General features: G+C 43.5%; 1 protein-coding gene across 7 annotated transcripts in view; it reads right to left on the bottom strand.

The window, feature by feature from the left end:
• Positions 1–24112, bottom strand: part of DLG5 (discs large MAGUK scaffold protein 5) — a 156946-nt gene that overhangs the window by 14965 nt on the left and 117869 nt on the right. For 4 of the 7 annotated variants that reach the window (XM_075841800.1, XM_075841799.1, XM_075841797.1 and 1 more), the window contains 8 exons: positions 18147–18309; positions 16795–16925; positions 16569–16688; positions 16311–16494; positions 14798–14946; positions 13904–14074; positions 5620–5816; positions 5347–5493 (listed from right to left, as the gene is read on the bottom strand). In XM_075841800.1, the coding sequence (XP_075697915.1) occupies positions 5347–5493; positions 5620–5816; positions 13904–14074; positions 14798–14946; positions 16311–16494; positions 16569–16688; positions 16795–16925; positions 18147–18309 (1262 nt within the window). The remainder of the gene's footprint in view (positions 1–5346; positions 5494–5619; positions 5817–13903; positions 14075–14797; positions 14947–16310; positions 16495–16568; positions 16689–16794; positions 16926–18146; positions 18310–24112) is intronic. The other 3 variants (XM_075841801.1, XM_075841798.1, XM_075841796.1) reach the window with 1 other exon arrangement.

Below are 24112 nucleotides of genomic sequence, written 5' to 3' on the forward strand. Positions count from 1 at the left end.
ATCGTGGCAGAAATGTTTTGTGTAATGCCCTCTGGCACAAATGTGTACATGACCTGCAGCGGTACCCGCACACAATATTTCACATAAAGGTCCTAAAACCGGAGTGCAGAGCAGAAAGGCTCTACAGAGGAGGAGTGTGTGAGCAACTGTGTAAGGGCCTGGAGTCCGTTTTAGTAAAGTGGGTCTGGATTCGTTCAGGGGTTCTGGTCTGGGGTCTGTATTAATTTAAGCAGTCTCAGGTCTTTATTTAGGGGTGCTGGTCTGGAATCTGTATTAGTTAAGGGGGTCTAGGACTGTATTTATTGAGGGGTCTGAATTTACTTGTGTTGTAGAAAAAGGCTGCAGAAGTGAGGAGCCAAAGATGTGTCAGCAGCAAACTCTGCAGAAATTGTCATGGCGGTCTGGGCCAGATGGAGAAGAAAAGGAAAGAGAATGTCTACAATCAGAGAAGACGACACTGGGGAGTCATTGGATTTATAGAGGAGCGGACACCTCTCCTGCCGAGTCTGCTATATTAAATAAAAAGTGTAGCTCAGGCCTAATTGACAACTGGGTATTACCGGATTAGACACTTTCAGGGGAATGATAACACCTAGTTGTCAATGCTAACTGGCTTTACAGTCCTGGCCAAAAGTTTTCAGACAGACACAAATTTTGGTTTTCACGTTTGCTGCTTACGTTTTTATAGTGGCAATTTGCATTAACTCTAGATTGTTATGAAGAGTGATCAGATGAATTGCAATTAGATGCAAAGTCATTCCTTGTGATGAAAATTAACTTCATCACAAACCCAATTACCACTGCATTTTAGCCCTGCCACAAAGTGACCTGCTAACATAATTTCAGTGTTCTTCTCGTTAGCTCAAGAGAAAGTGTTAACAAGGACAAGGCAGCTGATATCACTTTATCATGCTGATAGAATAAGAACAGTCTAGTTGCTTTGAGGCCTGGTTCACACGAGCGTGTGCGTTTTGCGCACGCAAAAAACGCGGCATTTTGCTTGCGCAAAAGGTACTTAACAGCTGCGTGTGTCATCAACGTATGATGCGTGGCTGCGTGATTTTCGTGCAGCCGCCATCATTATGACACTGTTTGTATGTTTGTAAACAGAAAAGCATGTGGTGCTTTTCTGTTTTCCTTCATACTTTTTACTGCTCTTGCGCGAATTGACTTCAATGGGTGCGTGATGCGCAAACAGCGCACAAATTTAGGACACGTCGTGAGTTTTTTTCAGCGCACTCACGCTGAGCAAAACTCACGGACTGTCTGCACAGCCCCATAGACTGACATAGGTCAGTGCGAGGCGCGTGAAAAGCACGCGCGTCGCACGGACGTATATCACGCTCGTGTAAACGAGGCCTAAAAGGGGGATGGGGTTTGAAATCATGGTCTTCTTCTGTTAATCATAGTTACCTTCGAGGAAACACGTGCAGTCATAATTGCTTTGCATCAAAAGGGCTATACAGGTAAGAACATTGCGTTTTATAAGATTTCCCCTAAATAAACCATTTATCAGATCATCAAGAACTTCATGGAGAGATGTTCAATTGCTTTGAAGAAGGCTTCAGGAAGAAGGTCCAGCAAGTGCCAGGAACGTCTCCTAAAGAGGATTCAGCTACAGGATCGGTTAAACACCAGTGCAGAGCTTATTTCAGGAATGGCAGCAGGCAGGTGTCAGTGCATCTGCAAAAAAACATGAGGCGAAGGCTTTTGGACGCTGTCCTGGTGTCAAGAAGGGAAGCAAAGAAGCCACTTCTTTCCAAGAAAAACATCAAGGACAGACTGACATTCTGCATGAAGTACAGGGAATAAACTGCAGAGGTCTGGGGTAAAGTTATTTTCGCTGATTAAGCCCCCTTCAGACTGTTGGGGACATCTGGAAAAATGATTGTCCGGAGAACAAAAGGTGAAAGCTACCATGAGTCCTGTGTCATGCCAACAGTAAGGCATCCTGAGACCAATCATGTGTGGGCTTGCTTTACCTAACACCTAATTTATATGTTTTGTTTTACCACTTTTGAGAGATGACAAAAGGGGATTTTATGAACTTTTAATATTTATTTTTTTGGAACATTATAAAAAAACTTTTATTTAACAGTTTTTTTTTTTATTAGTTCCCCTAGGGGACTTGAACCAGCGATCGTTGGATCGCTTGCATGATATACTGCAATACTAATGTATTGCAGTATATCGTGACCTTGGCATTCTCCTTTGAAGCCCTGCCAAAGGCTTCAAAGGAGTACAAAAATGGCAGACATGGGGGACTTCACCGGCCGATCTCGTTGCAGGGAGGCGCGATGGCGTGTTTGAGGGGGCGCCTCTCTGAGTCTAACAATTTGATTGACCGCTGCATTTAATGTGTCAAACGGGAAGAATCAAAGTGATATTTGATTCCGCCCATGGCTGTGTTATACGGCCGACGATTCACTGCAATCACCCACTGAGTATCGAGCGAGCTCAGCCCGTGAGCCCGCTCCATATTCCCCTTTAACGGCTGTCACGTAGATGTACGTGACATGTCGTTACGGGGTTAATGGTACTTCCTCAAGAGTTGGTCACAGTTACCAGTGGGGTTCAACAGGGGTCAGTAATGGGCCCTCTCCTTTTTAATGTTTATTAACCCTTTCATGACCAAGGTCATTGATACCCCTGTGTCCAGGTCAGTTTTCCATTTCTGATATGAACTTCTTTAAACAATAATATCTTTGCAACCACTTTGAAAATACGCAACTATTTTTACTTTGTTGTTTCTTTACAAGACTTATGAGGGGTTCATTTTCTAGATCAGTTTAATTAGTTCCATGTTTTTAATTATTATTAGCAGAAAAATCACTAAAAATGTAAAAAAAAACACCTTTTTTGTAATTTTTTTATATATATATTGATCTATATTATATTATATGTATATAGATATATATATATATATATATATATACACACACACACACTGTTGCAGCTCTGTCTTCTTCTCTCTCCATCAGCCTGGATTGCTGTGAGGGGAGAGTAAAGAGCGCTATAAGGCTACATTCACGCAACGTGGGAAAAAAAGGCAATTAACAACGGATCAACTGTTAGTTTTTCATGGCCATTTTGCATCAGTGTGTCTCAAAATTTGAATCCATTTCAAAGGCCGTCTGACCGTTTTTATCCGCTATTTGTCATGGTTGTTAAAAAACTGGATGAATTGTATTTGTTAGGGTTTTATGTCCGAGCCACCTGAAAACACCACAGTGCGTGCCCATGTAGATAGTGCCACAATACCCCTGCAAGTAGTACCACAGTACCCACTGTATAGTGCCCACATAGTGCCACACACAGTGCCCATGTAAATAGCACCAGTGTCCCCTGTAGGTAGTGCCCATATAGTGCCACAGTGCCCATGTAGATAGTGCCATGCCCTCTTTATATAGCGCCACATCCCCTGTAGATCATGCCACCCCCTGCAGATAGTGCCACCCCCCAGTAGATACTACTATTCCCTGTAGATAGCACCATCCCCCCTGCAGATAGCGAAACTCCCCCTGCAGATAGTGCCAGACCCAGTAGATAACGCCACCTACGCTCCCTCTAGGAGCGGAATCCCCGGTCAGAGCGCTATGGCCGGGGAATCCGCTCCTAGAGGCAGCCCCTGACGTTTTTAAACATATATGGACAGTGATATCAGGGGCTCCCTCTAGGAGTGGAGTTCCTGGGCAGAGCGTTGCCGACGATCTGGCTGGGGTTTCCGCTCCTAGAGAGATCCCGTGACGTCACTGTCCATTAATTTCCATCATACAGAGTACTGTATAAATTTAAATATTTGCAGATGATACTAAGCTCTGTAGAATAATCATCACAGCGGAGGATGATATAATACTGCAGAGGGATTTGGTGAAACTGGAGGTGTGGGCAGAATAATTGCAAATTAAGGATAAACGTAAAGTTATGCACTTTGGCCCAGGAAACAAGTTCTACAATAATGCATTAAATGGTAAAACAATGGTTACAACTGCCACTGAGAAAGACTTGGGGAATTGGTGGATAGTAAACTTCACTTTAGCAACTAGAGCCAAGTAGCTGCTGCCAAGGCAAATAAAATCATGGGATACATCAAAAGAGGCATAAATGCTCATGACAAGAACAGCGTTTTGCCTCTATACAAATCACTAGTCAGACCACACATGGAATATTGCGTACAATATTGGCCACCTGTGTATAAGAAGGACATGGCTAAACAAGAGCAGGTGCAAAAAAAGGGCGACAAAGGTAATTAAGGGAATAGGTTGATTGCAGTACCAATAAAGGATCAAACTTATTCAGTTTAGAAAAAAGACGGCTTAGGGCCTGTTCACATCAGCGTTGGCTTTCCGTTCCGTTCAGCGTCAGGTTTCTGTTTCAACTACAGAATCAATAGCGCAGTCGACTTGATTCAGTCAGAAAAACGTAAACCTGCCGGAATGGTGATGAACGGAAACCATTAGCAATGTTTCCGTCACCATTGATATCAATGATGACGGAAACGGAAGCTGTGGTTTCAGTTTGACTTTCCGTTGCGGGGTTCACCAAACGGAAACCTCCGACAGAATGCCGGAACGGAAAGTCAACACTGATGTGAACAGGCCCCTAAGGGGCGATCTAATTACAAATGTAAAAATATATGAATGGACAGTACAGAGATCTTTCTAATACATTTTTTACACATAGGCCTGTAATCATGACAAGGGGGAATCCTCTACATCTAAAGCAGCAATCCCCAACCTTTTAAACCTTGTGAGCCACATTAAATTTTGATTGATGTCCAGGAGCCACATTTAAGTAAAAATTGTTAACATATTAAAAAACGTAGAGAAACACAAAATAATGAAACTCCAAGTAAATATTTCAGTTTGAAATTTAACACACTGTTATTCCACCACCCAAACGATCACTTTTCTGGGGATTGGATACGTCTGAAATATTGTTAATGTGGATTTCATATTGTAGCAAGAGCATATGGTTGCAAAGCCGGGTTCCTATAGTGAGCCACACAGCATGGGGTTGCGAGCAACATGTGGCTCCTAAGCCACTGGTTGGGGACCACTGATCTGGACGATAGAAGGTTTCACCATCATAGACGGGGATTCTTTATTGTAAGAGCGGTAAAACGTTGGCACTCTCTGCCATGCCGAGCCGAAACCAGAGATCCCCTGTGACAGCCAATTGGTGATGGGGAAAAGTGAGTTTTTGATGGGGGGGGATTGAATCTTTGCCCCAGGTGAAGAAAAACTATACCACTGCATAAACTAGCATACTAGACACCATGTGCCTTAAATGCACAACAACCACTATATGTCATGAGAGCATACAGCAATGTGACAACAATCTTACCAAGAGGACATCTGCAGAACTTTCCTGGGGAGTCTTTGACCAACATGTCCTTCACAGCATCAACTAATGGTCCTAAAATGAGCACAGGACGAGGGGCAGTGCAGTCTACCCTCTGCACTCGTTGGTATGCCAAGTTCATAGATTCTACTAAAAAATAATAAAAATGAATCACAAAACATTGTAGTTTTCACGTGCGCACATCTAGAGGGGGAAGCAAGCCATCACATGTTTTCTAATAATTAAACTTTAGGTTGATTCTTAAATTTCCCTTACCGTCAAGGAAAGGGATGGAATCTGTGCTGATTGTGTCTAATCCTTGAAGCTCCTTGCCATCTCGAGACCCGCTTCGCTTGTGTTTATTTTTCCTGCGAAAAAAGGACCGCCTGGCAGCTGCAGAGAGAGTTTTTGCCGCACCACCTTCGTCTCGAACTTCTGAAACACTAAGACGGCGGGAAAACTCTTGCTCCATCCTAAAAAATAAAACACACCAAATTATGTGAAAGAACACTTCCAAACAAAAGTCAATAAATAATACAGAATGGTTTAGAAGCAAGACATGCCAAGATTTGAAAGAGCATTTTATGCACGTGTATCAAGTAATCCATTTTTATGGTAAACGAAAAAAAAAAAAATCTAAGTGTAGAACAAACAAATAAATGTAGGTTTTCTAAATAAAAATACTCATAAGGCCAAGTTCAAATTTGCATTAAAAGCTCAGTGCGGAGTCTCCGTAGCATAAGAATTGATTAAAATAAAGAATATAAAAAGGGAAATACAATGCAAGTGTATACAAATCTTTTATATTAATCTGAGCCAACAAGTATAGCTCTCAAATACACTCCACTTTATATATATGTTTTATATTCTTTATTTTAAATCAATTCTTTTACCATTACGTATAAAATGTTTATCTTTTAAACCTATTAGCATCCTTTTTAATGGTCTTCTATATCATTGTAAAAATGGTTTGTTTTTTAATGAATAACTATTTTATACTTAATTGCCGTACTTCGCTTATACAAGTGATTGTATGACCTACAACCTGACCCGGTAGTCATCTCGACTAAGCATTTCCCAATGTCTGTGGTTATATAGCAGGCTTAGAAATTGGTAATCACTTGTACGTAACCTGACGAAGGGGCCGGTATGGCCTTGAAACACATTGCTGTTGTTTTATTGTACAAAAATTTCATTACGGCTGAGCCCTCGGACATTCCTTTTTTAAATTCTCATCTCCTGGATCTACACAGCAGAGCTTTATCAATCTTCGGACCGGAATTTGGGCTGAAACGGTTTACCCAAGTGATCACTTGGATACGCTTCATTGGATGTTATGCTCCTAGCATAACACCATCAGGTCAGCACAATTGACCACCGTTTTTATTCACCTTTTATATTACAGGTTCATGCACTATGTGCGCATTGTATCCTCTATTTCTTACAGCGTAACAGCAGCCTGTGTCACAGTGACACAGTATAACGCATTAGCATACAGGAGTATGCTAATATATTATAAGTAAAAAACAAAGTTGTAAATAAAAGTTATCCCTTAATTATTTAAAACGTGAACGGGACAAAAAATAAAATTGCAATGTTTTGTTCAGCAAGCCACTTCGTTATCACTTTCGCCTTGTGACATGGTGCTCCATCATGCTGGAAAAAGCATTGTTCATCACCAAATTGCTCCAGGATTGTTGGGAGAAGTTGTTCTTGGAGGATGTTTAGATATTAATTGTGAGTGAGCCCCACTACCTTGGATGAAAAACAACCCCACAAATGAATGGTCTCAGGGTGCTTTACTGTTGGCATGACACAAGACTTCTCATTCTTCCAGATGTCCTGAAAAGTCTGGAGGGGGCTTCATCAGAAAAAATAGCTTTACCTCAGTCCTCTGCAGTCCAATCCCTGTACTTTCTGCAGAATGACAGTCTGTCCTTAAGGTTTTCCTTGGAGAGAAGAGGTTTCTTTGCTACCCTTCTTGACACCATGCCAGTCTCCAAAAGCCTTAGTCTCACGGTGTGTACAGATGCACTGACACCTGCCGGCTGTTATGCCTGAACAAGCTTTGCACTGGTGTTCTCATAGCTGAATCCTCTTTAGGAGACGGTCCCGGCACTTGTGGACTTTCTTGGGTGCCCTGAAGCCTTCTTCACAGCAATTGAACCTCTCTAAATGAAGTTCTTGATGATCCCTAAATCAACCATTTATCTGGCAATCTTACAAGGAGAAATGTCCTTGCCTATAAAGCCCTTTTGATACAAAGCAGTGATGACGGCACGTGTTTCCTTGGAGGTAACCATGGTTAACAGTAGAAGACCATGATTTCAAGCAGCATAATTCAATCAGTGGTATCAGCTACCTTGTCCACGTTAACACTTTCCCCTGAGCTAACAAGAAGATCACTGAAATGATGTTAGCAGGTCATTTTGTGGTAGGGCTGAAATGCAGTGGAAATGGGGAGATTAAGTTAATTTCATAGCAATGAATGACTTTGCAATTAATTGTAATTCATCTGATCACTCTTCATAAAATTGCCACCACAAAAACTGAAGCAGCAAACTTTGTGAAAAACAAAATTTGTGTCAGCCTGAAAACATTTGGCCAGCACTGTAAATGGAAACTTCTCTCGCCACTTACAAACACTGTAACATGCATCATGCAGTAGGTACTGTTCATGTCACCAACTTGTGCCTCTGTCACTATACCAAGTGCAGAACAATTAAGCCAAGCGGAGCTCCGTCTGTGCACATGAAAGGTTAATAGGAGCAGATTAACCCTTTGTCTGCCCCCTGAGTTTGTGAGGAGTAAGAGCCCTGTTGTCACGCAGTGTAAGGAGCAGAGGGGGGAGCCAAGCAGTGTTTACTAGATGCAGGCCAGAGAAATAAAGCAGAGAGACACAGCATCTTCTCTGCGAATGCCCAGCCCTGTGTGCTGAAGGCAGGGATAGACAGAAATTGTATTGGAGTAAAGGCAGGATGAACAGCGCATGCACTACTAGTGAAGAACTACAGAGGGATGTGTCCAGTAGCAACAAAAGGTAAACCAATAATCGTTATGGGATATTTAGGGGTGTGATTTTAGGTACAGAACATACTGAGCCACCAATGTGATCTTGGGAATAGCAATTTATTGTTACTAGCAGTGGTGTGTTTTTGCTGGCAAGGGCGCAGCTGGGTGCTCTTATAGAACTGGAACCTCGCCACTGGTCGGCAAGATGCAGAGACATAATTGCGACCGTCTGCACCATGCCGCGGAGAGCGCACGCTATAGGCAGTTAGAGGGGGATTCATTTGATTACTTTTTTTTGTGGCGCTTAGTTATGGGGCACTATTGCTATGTGGGGGAGGGCACTAAAGGGCACTTTTAGTAAGTAGAGGTCACTTTGACTAAGTAGGACATTTAGGGGGGGGCATGATTACGGTCTGGAGGGAACTAAGTACCCCCTATGGGAACACTTAATAAGTAGGAGTACTTTTAATAAATGGAGGGCACTATTACTGTTCAGGAGCAGAAAGGGAGCTTAATTACTGTAAGGGAGCAGTAAGGGGGCACTATTGTTTTGTAGGGGCAGAAGGAAGCATTACTACTGTGAAGGGGCACTATTACTGTGTTGGAGTCAGTAAGGGGGTAGATTATTGTGTGGGGTACTATTAGGGTATGTTCACACGATGAGAGGCATTTACGTGTGAAAAGACAGACCGTTAACAGCTGCCTCGTTTCACACGTAAATGTTCCTCCTCGCATTTTGTGAGCCGTCTGAGACGCTCGTAAATCTTGAGCTGTGCTTCATTGAGTTCAATGAAGAACAGCTCAAATTACGTGGCAAAGAAGTGCCCTGCACTTCTGTGCCGAGGCAGTCCATTTACGCGTCGTCATTTGACAGCTGTCAAACGACGACGCGTAAATTACAGTTCGTCTGCACAATACGTCGGCAAACCCATTCAAATGAATGGGCAGATGGTTGCCGACGTATTGTAGCCCTATTTTCAGGCATAAAACTCGGCATAATACGCCTCGTTTACGCCTGAAAATAGGTCGTGTGAACCCAGCCTTACTGTCTGGGGCACTATTTATTTGGCACTATGATTTTTGGAGTAACTATAGTTATGACACCATTATTTCTAGAGTACAGTATATGGGGGCACATTACTACACAGCAGGTACAGTAATGTGGGTGGGGGCAGCAAAATGGTACGGTTAGAATGGGACGTTTGTGTGAAAAAAGCGAGGTGCCAAAGATGTCTTGGTAGAAAACTGCAGAGATGAGTCATGGTCGAGAGAAGTCATCATGACAGTCTAGGTTGGATGTAGAAGAAAAGACAAGTGAAGGTCAATCAGCTGCCTCTAAGTCCTGCAAGATAATGTTGTGAATTATAAGAGGCATGGACTCGCGGGACAGGTATGTAATATTGCCACTTTACAAAGCATTAGTGAGGCCTCATCTAGAATATGCAGTTCAGTTCTGGGGTCCAGTTCATAGAAAGGATGCCCTGGAGTTGGAAAAAACACAAAGAAAAGCAACTAAACTAATAACGGGCATGGAGAATCTAAGTTATGAGGAAAGATTAAAAGAATTAAACCTATTTAGCCTTGAAAAGAGACGACGAAGGGGAGACATGATTAACTTATATAAATATATGAATGGCACGTAAAAATATGGTGAAATTCTGTTCCATGTAAAACCCCCTCAAAAAACAAGGGGGCGCTCCCTCCGTCTGGAGAAAAAAAGGTTCTACCTGCAGAGGTGACAAGTCTTCTTTACTGTGAGAACTGTGAATATATGAAATAGTCACCGCAGGAGCCGTCACAGCAGGGGCAGTAGATAGCTTTAAAAAAAACTTAGATAATTTCTTAGAACATAATTGACATATGTCTTTTTTCAACCATACTAACTATGTAATGTAATCAGAAAAATACGTCACCTGTGAGTCACTGGATTTAGCTGTACTTTAATCACTGCAGAGTGCCTGTGTAAGAATGGTATCTACCTAGTGGTAATATTGGTCCTTGTATAGTTTTTTTTTTAATTTAGTAACAGTTTAGTTGTATTATTCAGACACTGTCTGTGGTGGTATGATGTGGCAATATTATTATTGTATAGTGGTTTAACATAGTATACGTATAAATAAAAGTCATACAGTTACCATCATACATGGATTACATTTTGTGACAGGTCCAATCTATTATTTTGGGGCAGATCTTCCATGGATAATGGTTACAAACCTCACAGAACTGATTTTCATTAAAGTAATATCCAGGGACAGTTTGTTGCTGAGCCGATGTATCTACGCTTATCACGTGTTATGAAGGTTGTCTTAGCCATAGTTCACACAGAGTTTTTTGCAGGGAGGAAAATCGGCCTTAAAAATTCCTTCATGAATTTTGAGGCAGATTTTGACCTGCTTGCACTCTCTTTGCTGCGCTTCTCGCGTCGTTTTTTTGGCCGTAGTCATTGAGCTCCGCGGGCAAAAAAACGGAGCTTTCTCTGCCTCCCATTGAGTTAAATGGGAGGTCAGAGACAGAACTGAGGGAAGAAAGAGCATGTCGGTTTTGTTTTTTTCCAGTGAGCGTTTTTTTCCGCTCGCAAGGGAAAAACTGTCTCCGGCTCCCATTGAAATCAATAGGAGGCGATTTCATCCGTTTTTTTGGTCATTTCTATAACTTTTTCTTTGCATGGAAGTCCAGCTCAGAACTAATGCAATAGCTTATCACAATCCGACCATACCCACTCTCTCCTGTGCATAAAAATATCAAGTACAAACTGCATCATCACTTTAATGACCAAGAACACAGGTCTCCGCTTTCTTCTAGCGCCTGCAGCATCTGTAAACGGGCACCAAAGCACCTGTGTACAGAAGTTTTGTATGTGTAAGACCGGATAAGGGTGGCGTTAGGGAGCCAAAAACAAGTGACCAGTACTAATTTGTGTGGATTTGATATGACATATATTCTGTGATATAGATGCATTATTATATGCGTTCATGTAAAATGCGTCAGAGGATGATCACTGACGGTGCGGATGTATTGGGGATTCAAATTTTTTTAATCTAATTTTTTTTTAATTGTTATCTTTTGCCTTTAATCTATGTTTTCCTATTATTATTTTTTCTATTGTTGGAGGAAGCTGAAACATAAAATCTGTGGTATCCCTGCATTCCTCTGTCTGCAGATCTCAGACAATCGTAATCAATGCTGGCCATTAGATCACTATTCGCAGTGATCTGCATACAGAGGAATTCTGGGAGGACGCAGATCATGTCCTTCCAGCATGCTCGTCTCCCCCTTGTGAGTGATGGAGGCCCGTGACGTCCTTGCAACATCACGTTTCCATGGCAACGGCCTGAGCTTCCTACATTCGGGTCCCACTGCTAAACAAAGTGATTACATCAAGCGCTGTGTTTAGGATGTTTTGTGACAGGGAGATGATTATTTTCGCTCCCTGTCACTTAAGGAGATATTCAGCACAATCTGCCATTAAAATGGACCACGTATATTTACATTCCAGCTACACGGGGCATCAGCAGCAATATCAACATATTGTGGTCATCTACTTTACCGGGCAAGGGAGATACCATGATCACTAAGGTGAGAGTGGGGCTTCTTGGCCAGGTTCTTGCTCCTTGATCTTTTGGCTGAGATCGTGTCTAGTAGGGCTCTAATCTGAGGTTAGGAATTACCTCTGCCGGTGGGGTGATGACCATCGTAGAGGGATGACAGAACGCCAAGGAGAGGGGCAGAGAACCACACGATCAATGCCAGGGGTCGGGTAGCTGGAAAGTCCGAGTTGCTAAGTGCCCCAGGAGTGGTGACCCTGGGGTGCCCGACCTCACTGGGGGTGGGATCCCACTGAGTGATGCCACATTTGCACGCACTTGTCTTTCACGCTAATTGAGCACACACCTTTCTTTTCCTGGCCTTCTGACTGGGAAATGAGGGATTTTTATATCTGGCGAATGTCCAGGCTGTATCACAGCGCACATTCACTTATTTAATTATGTTTTTCACTGTGTTGTGTATGTCACGTTTATCACAAGGATTTCTGGGATGCGGTCCCCTTTTGGTACCCTCCTGAGGTCTAGGGGGAAAATGTGTGGCCATATGGTTCAGTTTTCCCCTGCAACCCGGCCCCCCTTCTTCTTCAGAGGAGAGGAGGTGCAAATCAGATACAGGCTCCTAGGTGGACACTGGGGTGGCAGCCCAGGTAGAAGCCTAGGGGTGTTGTTGGGTCTTCCTGATCTTCGGCGAAGGAGGACCATTGATCCTCAATCTTTTGGGCCTACGGTTCAGAGGGTCGGGGAATGGATATATACGGGGCCTCCCTCCTTTAGGAGAAGGAGCTTCGATAGACCGCATCCTTTGAGCAATTTTTTTGCACTTTGAGTGACAGAAAGCACGACTCGGACTTTCAAAAAAAAAAAAAACATATTGTGGTCATGTAAGGGGTTAAGAAGCAAATTTTTAACTGTGGCTAAGCAATTTTGTTAAAAACCTTGCTTTATAGGATATTCTAAAGTTATTGAAAGGAAATGTATCAAAGCAGAAGATTAAAAAGGCTTTTAGTGTACTTTAAAAGATATGATCACCTGAAGTTGCAAGCCTGAAGAGAAATTCCCATGACATATTCTGTTCTCATTTGTGTCAGGTGCAGTGTTGTCATGAAGATCTTGTGTGAATCCAACATACCAAATAAAACCATATCTACAAGGCTTGAATAGTCATGAGTGTATATGTGGGGACATTGATGTATTTGGTCATTCGAATCCACACAAAAACTTCCTGACAACAATGTATCTGACAGAAATCAGGACAGGAATTAGGGATTCATTAGAATCTGGCAGAAATGACAAACAGGTTTTGATTCTGTAACTTTAAGGCCTCGTTCACACTGAGTTTTTTGCAGGAGGAAAATTCTGCCTCAAAATTCAGTTTGTGATTTTGAGGCAGATTTTGTCCTTCCTGCATGTAGTTTGCCGCAATTTTCGCGGGGGTTTTCGCTCGCGCCCATTGAGTGCTACAGGCAAAAAACACAGCAAAATACGCTTTCTCTGCCTCCAATTGATGTCAATGGGAGGTCAGAGGCGTAAACGTGCGAAGATAGGGCATGTCCCTTCTTTCTCCCGCGAGGCAGTTTTACCGCTCATGGGAGAAAACCACCCCGGCCTCCCATTGAAATCAATGGGAGGCATTTTCGGACGGTTTTTGCGGAGTGGTTTCGGCTCCAAAAAGCTCGTCAAAATACTCTGTGTGAAAAGGGCCTAAACCTGTAGTTGCGAAACTGCTAATTTTTTGAGAGTCCTGATACAAAAAAAAAATGGGACGTGCTAATACAGCCCAAGAGTTTAAATCTCGTCATAGATAACGGTAAAAAAAATGTTATTTCACATTTTACACTAGAGGACCACGTAGAAAGAATTTGACTAGCTATATTTATATTTTTTTTAGCAGCTTAAGAAGAACATAAAGTAATCCTTGGAATATGCCAAAAACAGGGCTTAGATCCTATCATACAAAGCAACGTACATGGTTACACTGGTTTATATTACATTTTCATACTCACATATATTTGCTAGGAATTTGACCCCTCTCCAGTTTCTGTGCATTCTCATCAAGCTGCCAACCCATCCATGTGCCGAAAGTTCCTTGAGGAAGTGTGTCATCCACATATAGTATATCATCCTTCTTAAAACTCAACTCCTGAGGGTGCTCCACTTGTCGGTCATAAAGTGCTCTGAAAGTAAACACGTTTATTTCGTGATCATGCCATTTCTGTTCTCTATTCAAATACTATACGCCCATGTTCATACAAGTGACACGCTGTATCTTAATAAACAGTGACTCTCACATTTTTTCCACAGGTGCTTCACTTGGGACAGCCGGGATAAAGGGCTACTGACGTGATCTCACTTCTTTGGATCTGACCATAAGCAGCAGTCAATAGGACAATAAGCATGGCCAGCTAAGTAACGAATCTCCACTGCGCCTCAATCGATTCATCAGAGGATTTCTGTTTGCGTTGGAGAGTTTCTCGCCATGATACATGAAAGGGATTTATTCTTAAAACAGTGTTTTGTATTTAAAGTGAAACACATTCCCAAAAGTTTCATTTACCTTGTGTGTCCAAAGAGTTATGTACTGACTGTATACACTTTAAGGCTGCACTTAGAACCAAATTGGGCCTGAGTGGAAACCAAGTAAATGAAAAATTGGGAGTGAGCAATGGTACTCTGAGCAAAATCTAAATGTACAGTACAGTGGCTTGTACATGGCCTTATATACAGACTCAACACAGATTGCTGTGAAGATACTGAATCAGACTGAGCTGGACAAGCTGTAGTGTCTGTGTGCGCGCCTTCATTGTGCTGATTAGCAGAGGTCCAGAGGTTGGGTCCCCACCAATGCAACATTGATAGGAGCCCTGAAAAACCCTATTAGGCTTATAAAAAATACGAACCGTACGTAAAAGCCATCCCCAGGCTGGTCTTTGATTTTGTTGAACTCATCCTCTCTTTGCTGCACCTTCAACTTAACATTTTCTGTCGGTTTTAGCATCTCTAGGTAGGCTTCCTCTGCGGTTTTGTTTCTCATATCAACAGAGCCATACTAAAGAGTGAAACATTAAAAAGAAAGATTAGAGAGCTGGAAAAAATATGGAACAGAACATAAAAAAGAAATGATAGAAAATATTATGATAAATGCTAAGCAGTGATACAAGCAGCTAACAAACACAACTCCTAAATACATCTGGTTTTTTATATATATATATATATATATATATATATATATATATATATATATATATAAAATAAAAAAAAAGACAAAAAATAAATAAATCTCAAGCACGGTGAATTGTACTAATACAGGATTCAAGACATTCATAAGCTTTGAAAAACTGGATTCATCTCATGTTAAAGAAGCTTTGTCACCACATTATAAGTGCCCTATCTTGTACATAATGTGATCGGCGCTGTAATGTAGATTACAGCAGTGTTTTTTATTTAGAAAAACGATCATTTTTTACGGAGTTATGACCTATATTAGCTTTATGCTAATGAGTATCTCAATGGACCAACTGGGCGTGTTTTACTATATGACCAAGTGGGTGTTGTGGAGAGAAGTGTACGACGCTGACCAATCAGTGACTAATCAGCGTCATACACTCCTCCCCATTCATTTAGACAGCACATAGCGATATCGCTATCTGCAGCCTCATACACACACTATAACATTACTGCAGTGTCCTGACAGTGAATATACATTACCTCCAGCCAGGACGTCACGTCTATTCAGAATCCTAACCACTTCTGTAGCGTCTGTGTGAGACTACAGCACAGCGAGATCTCGCTGCAAATGACAGTTTACAGCGTACTCTCGCGAGACTACGCTTCTATGCTGTAAATCACAGGGAAGTGCAGAAAAGTATCAGGATTCTGAATACACATCACGTCCTGGCTGGAGGTAATGTATACTCACTGTCAGTAACTGCAGTAACGTTATAGTGTGTTTATGTGGCTGCTCATAGCGATATAGCTATATTGCTATGTGCTGTGTAAATGAATGGGGAGAAGCGTATGACGCTGATTGGTCACTGATTGGTCAGCGTCATACATTTCTCTCCACAACGCCCACTTGGCCATATAGTAAAACATGCCCAGTTGTCCATTGAGAAACTCATTAGCATAAAGCTAATATAGGTCATAACTTCATCAAAAATTATCGTTTTTCTAAATAAAAAACGCTGCTGTAATCTACATTACAGCGCCGATCACATCATGTACAATATAGGGCACTTATAATGTGGTGACAGAGCCTCTTTAAGTTTTCTGATGATAGATACTTGTTGAAAGAAAATCTGAGTGGATTGGATCTTACAGAAACCATTGTCCAGCATCATGAAATCCTGAGAGCATCACAAAATGACAACAAAAAAAATCTACCTTAGGAGCCACTATGTGCATCCCACTTACATCTACAATGAAGTCTCCAGTCAGCAGCCCCTCCAGTCCACCAGGTGCATTACCCTCCTCCAAATCCGATACATATATCCCATGTAGGTTCCCTCCACAGATCTGCATTCCCAGCTCCACAGGAGATTTAGAGAAAGTGACTGTGCGGATCTCTGAAAGTTTCTTTATGCCATCCACTGGAGTCCTGGGAAAAGACATACAAGTGAGTTAACGTTTCATACATTGTGAGGAAAGAAAGTCAGAGATACAAAAGATTACCTAAGTGAGCTGCGAGGGCTCGTACTCGGCGTGGTTTCTTTTGAAGTCGGACTCATGGTCCCCTCATCTTGTTCACTCACAGTGTCGATGACGGAATGATTGTCAGGTGTTGCAGCCCCACTGCGGGGCAAAACCATGAACAAAGAAAGAGACCACGAAAATAAGTAGACGTAGCAAATGATAAGGATTGTGGTAATAAACTACAAAACACGATATCATAATATACCTGGATCGTGAATGAAGTGGCTGGCACATGTGAGGGTTGTACTGGGCCAGGATGGTAATGGTATCACACTGCTGTCCGATGATAAGCCGTGCTTGCTGCTCTGTGGCATTTCTCAAATTTATACCATTAAACTGCAGGAAACCGTACAAAGATTAACGTAAAAATGCACACTGTGGGTTTTTAGGTCTTAATTTTTCAAACCATAATGCTGAGACTAAATGGAAACTCAGTGCACTTCATTGAACTACACCTTTCAGTCTATTGCATGACGAGGACAAATTTTCAATCCGCTGCAAGTAAATCATAAATGTTCCTACTAAATGACTGCAAAGAAAGATCCTAAAAACCGTGAGGAATTGATGCAGAAAAGTATACTGGGAAATTAAATAACTTTTCACTACGCAAATAATAACATTTATTTGCTGAAATTGTAATACACCTGTAAATAAAATTACCCCTTTACATCGCGTTTTTGCATTCCATCGGGAGTATACGTCAGGAGGACTCCCGACATATGCTTACGAAAGAAGGCAAAAACATACCCCCCTGTGTAGGCAGACAGTAGGATATGTCACCCGAGCGCCCCAAGAAGTGTGCTTCCAGAAGCAAGGGGAAGCTCCTGACGTCACTGTCCATATATAGGAGCTACAAGTCCGGAGTTCCCAGCCAGAGAATCGCTAGTGCTCTGGCCGGGGACTCTGGCCCTAGGAAAGCCCTTGATGTTATTGCCCATAGATAGACAGTAATGTCAGGAGCCTTCGAATAGAGTTTCGGAAGCGGTATGGAGAAGCCCCTTACATCACTGTGAATATATGGACAGTGATGTCAGGAGCTACAATGTTCCTGGCCAGAGTATCAGAAGTGCTCTGGCCGGGGACTCCGACCCTGGATAAGCCCCTGACGTCGTTAACCATATATGGACAGTGATGTCAGAAACTTCCCCTGAGCCAAAGTCGTCAGGCAGAGCGCTTCCGATGCTCTTCCCGTGGACACTGGCATTGGGAAGCTCCTGACATCAGATAACCCATAGGCTCCCATGTTAAAAACAAAAAAGGTTACCACATGTTATAAGTTTTTCTGAGGCTATTCCATCCTAAAAATTTATTGCAGTATATCGTAATTTTGACAGGTTCCTATTAAGTCCTGCCTCTGACTATTGACCGCAGCATCTAAGGGGTTAAATGGGTGGAATCAACGTTATCCTTGATTTCGCCCATTGCAGTGAGGTGTCGGCTGTAACTTCAGCAGTCATCCACTCAGTATGGCGCACGCTCAGTCCGTAAACCCGCTCCGTACAAACTCTTAACACCTTAACACATTGCAAACTTAAAAGCAAAAGACTGATGTATTACCTCTAGTAGCTGGTCTCCATATTCAAGCCCAGCTTGCTGAGCAATGCTTCCAGCCATCACTTTAGAGACAAAGATGCCCCCACTCTCTCCACCACGGATTGAAATTCCTAGGGGTTCAGCTCCTTTCTGTACCTTAACATGTCGTGGCTCATCTACTAGTGGTCTGTGAAGAAAATAAACAGCTTAGCATAATTTACCTATCATAACGTGTCTACTTTACAAATAATAATTACAGAGTCCTCACAAATAGGAAGGCAACAGATGTTAAACTGAATCAATGAACTATACATATGCACTGTATATTATACAGCAGATATATGATGCTGTGAAAACTATTTTGAGTACTCCCTGTAAAATCCTTTTATCGTCTAGTTCATTGGGCGACACAGACCGTGGGTATATGCTGTTGCCACTAGGAGGATTGACACGAAGGGTATGTTCCCCACGAGTCGGATACGCTGTGTAAAAGTACACCACGTATCCGACCTAAAACCCACAGGGAATTCCAGATGGAAAACTGCACCAAACTGTGGTGCATATTTTCGGCTGGAATCTCCGCTGCGGAAAAAAGTGATGACGACGCTACAACCCATGTGACCGCTGTAGTAGTCACATGGGATGAAACGTCAACCTAGGAGGCCGAGCTGCACTCAGAACACAGGAACGTGTCACTTTGACAAGCGCCAAGGGGTAAGTATTGGCATTTTTATTTAAAAGTTTTTTTTGTTGGTTTTCAGACTAGCAATTATTGTGGCGGATTCGGAGCAACAACATTGCTCATGCACTGTTGAAGTGGGGAGAGTTCCGTATAAAGTCCAGGGTGTGCTTGGATAGGTTGGGAGCAATATTTCTGTTGCACGTGCTGGCTCTTTAAGACCGTCGACGAGCGCACACCCTAGGGGCGCAGGCTGGAGAGAGAAGAGCGCGCCAGTGTCCCTAGGAAAGTAGACGCCGGCAGAGATCCAGAGTCCAGCGGTTGGGGCAGCCGGTAAAAGGCGAATGCCGACAGTCAGCAACCGCAGGCATCCCAGTACCCCACCTTACGCCCCCTCTTCTAAAGTTGAAAGCGTAGAAGAAACTTCTTGAGAGCTGAAGTATCTACATTTTCTTCAGGCACCCAAGACCTCTCAGGACAAAAACCCTTCTAATCCACTAGATAAAATGTCTTCCCTCCTACTTTCTTGTAGTCCAGAATCTCCCTGACCTCAAAGATATCTGAAGAACTGCTTGAATAGTTGTAGAGCCCGGAGACTTACTGTACCGGTTGAGGACCACAGGCTTCAGGACAGACACATGAAAGGAATTGCGAACCTTAAGAGTAGGAGGTAGACATAGCTTGTGTGACACCGGATTGATCTGTTGCAAGACCAAGAAATCTTGGAGCGAATTTGTAGGAGGGAATTTTCAGGCAAATATTTTCTTTTTAACATAACCAGACCTTAAAAAGGGGTTTTCCACATACGGACAACTGATGACCTATCCACCGGATAGGTGATCAGGACATGATCTGTACACCCGGACCAAATCAGCTTGTCCGGTGCCTCCGTGGACCAGACGTACATGCCGGAAGCAGTTGGCTCCGGCCACAGAATAGCGGCCGAGCTGCAGTACTGCAGCTCTACTCCTATTCAAGTGAGAGAGAGAGAGGAGAAACTCGTCCACGAGGAGGTGAAGTCTCAGGAAGCAACAATCGCACAGTCGTAAGGACGGACCTCCGCCTCCTTTTTGCTGAAGACATCTTCATAACAGGCATACTGTGGAGGCAGTTCTAGGAGTGACTGAGGCACCAGAGATTGAACAGGATGAATTTGCGGCAGTCTGTGGTGTAGATATCGGGATCCCCACTGAAGAATATCTCCGGAATTCCAGTCGAGGACAGTAGCGTGTTGGCGAAAGGTGGTCCCAGCAGGATTGGGTTAATAGCCTTCTATGTTCTGCCTAAGGCTATTTGTTCCATGTGTATAACACTCACTTGTAACCTGAAAGATTCTGTGGTGGAGAGAATTGGATCTGGCAATGGTTGACCATTCACAGAAGCTACCGCTAGGCGTTTCTCCAAAAGGAGTCGTAGGCAAGTGGAGACGTTTTACTAAGGCCTGATGAATGAAGTTCGCAGCCGCTCCAGAGTCCTGAAAAGCGGAAACAGAGTGTGATTCATCACCTCAGGAGATTGTTACAGGAAGAGAGAGTTTAGGAAAGCATTTTGCAGAAGGCATCGGTCCACTTAGGGTCTCTATCAACCATAGGTGCAGGATTTTCTCAGTTTCTGGGGATATTGGCGCACAAAATTACCCTTGCAGTCACAGGACATACATAGGTTAACAGAACGTCTGTGCTGCCGCTCTTGGTCAGACAGTCTGATTCTGTTCACTTGCATAGATTCTTCAGGTACGACAGCAGAACAAGGTAGCAGCGGTCTTTGAAAATTAGGGGCCAGTCTGTAGGACCTTCCTCTCTCTGAGAACCCCTTGGGAACGATCTCAGAACCTCATGTCAATGCTTGTCGCCAGAACAATCAGGGCATCCAGGGTAGAAGGAAGATCATGTCCAGCCAGTTCATCCATGATTTTACCGGCTAATCCCTGCCAGAACGTTGCCACCAAGGTTGCAAGCGAGCTCCGCTGCTAAAGTACGGAACTGTATGGCGTACTCTCCTACCGTCCATTGCCATTGGCGGAGAGTTAGAAGCGAAGAAGTGGCTGAAGACATGTGGCCCAATTCCTCAAACACTGTGCAAAATTTATCAATGAACAGCTGAAGACTGGAGGACTCCAGATAGGATTCGCCCATGCCAGAGCTTTGGCCGACAGTAGGGAGACAATGAAGTCTACTTTGGTCTGATCACATGGGAACAGATGTGCATGTAGCTTGAAATGGATTTTGCACTAGTTGAGTAAGCCTCGACAGGTTCTTACAGCTCCATCGTAACAAAGTGGAGTGGCAAAGAAATTCCGGCCCTAGAACGGACTGGAGCTATGACGGGTTGAGAAGTAGAACGAGCAGCAACTTGAGAGGTTGTCAGGGGAGCAACAGAAGCAAAGTCCAGGCGTGTAGCAATGGAATTAACCGCTTGCAGAAGCTGATCCTGGCGTGATCGGGGATCTCGCATGTCCACTTGCATGGCTTGAACTGCCGTCTTTGGTTGACCATGGCCTGAGCAAACGGTCACGACCGTGGGGAATGTGGACCCACTGGGCCACTCCGCCGTAATGGAGTGGCAGCTGGCCAAACAAATATGAACAGTCACAAGGACGAGAGTACCTGTATAGCTGGTTTGAGCCAGATTATCAAAAAGTGGCTTGTGCTGGTTTATTGGAAGCTGGCATATGCTGGTTTATTGTCCCGGGTTATCGGAAGATGGTTTTTGCCAGATTATCGGAAACTCTGTTGTGTCGGATTATCGGAAGCTGGTTTGTGACGGATTATCCAGAAGCTGGCTTGTGCCGGATTATCCGGAAACTGGCTTGTGCCGGATTATCGGAAACTGTTTTGTGCCGGATTATCGGAAGTGGGTTGTGCCGGATTATCGGACTCGTTATGGACACGGGATACAGAAGTCATCACGGATACAGGATTTGATACGGATACTGAAGTCGTTACGGACACTGGATGCAGGAACAGGCTATGGAACCTTTGCAGACTAACACAAGGTTAGAAACCACATTGCTCAGGCACTGAGGAAGTGAGCAGAGTTCCTTATAAAGTCCAGGGTGTGCCGAGATAGGTTGGGAGCAATATTTCTGGTGCGCGCGCTGGCCATTTAAGACCGGGGACGAGCCTACAGGCACAAGCCAAAGGCGAGAGAGCAGAGCACGCCGGCGTTCCTGAGGCATCACACTGGTTTAGATAGGTTAGTAGATGTTGGGAACACAAGGAGCTCAGTTTTAGAAAGATTCAGTTTCAGATAGAGAGAGGACATGATGTTAGAGACAGCGGACAATCACTGGTGTTTTGTATTAGAGCGGGGGTGATGTGATGGGAAGAGGCATATAATTGGGTGTCATCAGCGTAGAGATGGTACCGGAAGCCAAATCTGCTGATGGTTTGTCCAATAGTACAGCTGTGTAGAGAGAAAAGAGAAGCGGACCTAGGACTGATCCCTGAGGAACCCCGATAGCAAGGGGAAGAGAAGAAGAAGTGGAACCAGCAAATGACACACTGAACAAGCGGTCAGAGAGATAGGAGGAAAACCAAGAGAGAGCAGCATCCTTGAGGCCAATAGAGTGGAGAATGTTAAGTAGGAGTTTGTGGTCTACAGTGTCAAAGACAGATCCAGAAGACTTAGTAGAGAGTATTTGTCGTTAGACTTCGCTGCCAAGAGATCGTTTGAGACTTTAGTAAGGGCAGTTTCTGTGGAGTGTAGAGTGCGGAAACCAGATTGTAAGGGGTCAAGAATGGACCTAGCAGAGAGATAGCGGATAAGGCGAGAGTAGACCAAGCGTTCCAGGAGTTTAGAGATCAAGGGGAGATTGGAGACCAGTCGCTAGTTAGCAGCGCTGGATGGGTCAAGAGTTGTTGTTTTTCAGTAATGGGGTTATAACGCATGTTTAAAAGAGGAGGGAAAGATTCCAGAAGAAAGAGAGAGGTTAAATATTTTAGTTAGGTGACCAGTGACAGCTGGGGAGAGAGACTGGAGGAGGTGTGAGGGGATAGGATCACTATGGCAGGTAGTAGGTCGAGAAGAAGAGAGGAGCCTAAAAACGACGACTTCTGTTATTGGGTCAAATGCTGACAGTGAAGAAGAGGGAGTGCGGGAGAGAAGGGGATCGATGTTACTAGGGGACTGGGAGATAATAATCATGCTGGATGTTGTCAATTTTAACTTTAATATAAGTGGCCAGGTCTTCAGCACTGAGATCTGTGATTGGCGTCTGCACTTTAGGACGAAGGGGGATATGAAATCTATCAAAGAGGCATTTTGGATTATTAGATTGTGTGGAGATGAGAGAGGTGAAATAGATTTGTTTGGCGCGGTGAAAGGCAAAGTAGTAACTTTTGAACATAAATTTGTAATGGAGGAAATCTGCTGACAAATGTGATTTTCTCCACAGATGTTCGGCACATCTCGAGAACCAATGAATAAAGCGGGATTGAGGAGTGTGCCAGGGTTGTCGTCTGTGTTGGGTGCTCAGAGTGTAGGGGGGCTGTTATATGGGGAGTTCTATAGCTCACCATACGGTCTCCACGGTTCAGATTTATTATTACTTCTTTTTCTTACAGTAAATAGTCAATATGCCCTTATTAAATAAGATAAGGACATTTAAAAAAAAAAAAAAAAAAACTCACATAGTGATTAAGTTATCAAGTGAAGTGTTATAAAGATTAGAGGTAGGTAAATTTCATCTTGGTACATTACTATCACCTTGGTACAGGAGAAACTAGTGATTCAGATGGAAAAAAGAACCTCACCGTTTTAATATTGGTAAATATTAAAACATATAGCATTGGTGAATTTGATTACAGGGTTGATGCAGGATGATGGCTTGGCAAGTAGTGTTACAAGAAAGCAGAGAAGAGGAGTCCAATGCGGCTGAAACTGTTCAGGCAATAGATCCAGCAGACTTCTTCTTGTAGAAGGGGCTACTCCAGGAGAGGAATCCCTGGCCAGAGTGTTGCTATCCATATATGGACAGTGACGTCAGAGGCAACTCCTGCAGCATTGCCGGCGTTCTGGCCGGGGATTCCGCTCCTAGAGAGAGCCCCTGGTGTCACTATCCATATATGGACAGTGACGTTACGAGCTCCTCCTGGAGCGGACTCCCCGGCCACAGCATGGCGATGTACTGGCTGGGGATTCTGCTCCTAGAGGGAGCCCCAATGGCGCTATCTACAGGTGGGGGGATTCGCTAACTTCAAGGGGGTGTGCCGCCATATGGGCACTATCTACAGGGTACACTGTGGTGCTATCTACATGGGCACTGTGGCACTAAGTGGGCATTGGCACGGGGTGCATTATACAGTATAGG

Source organism: Rhinoderma darwinii, chromosome 11 (genome assembly GCF_050947455.1).
Source record: "Rhinoderma darwinii isolate aRhiDar2 chromosome 11, aRhiDar2.hap1, whole genome shotgun sequence".
NCBI lineage: Eukaryota > Metazoa > Chordata > Amphibia > Anura > Rhinodermatidae > Rhinoderma > Rhinoderma darwinii.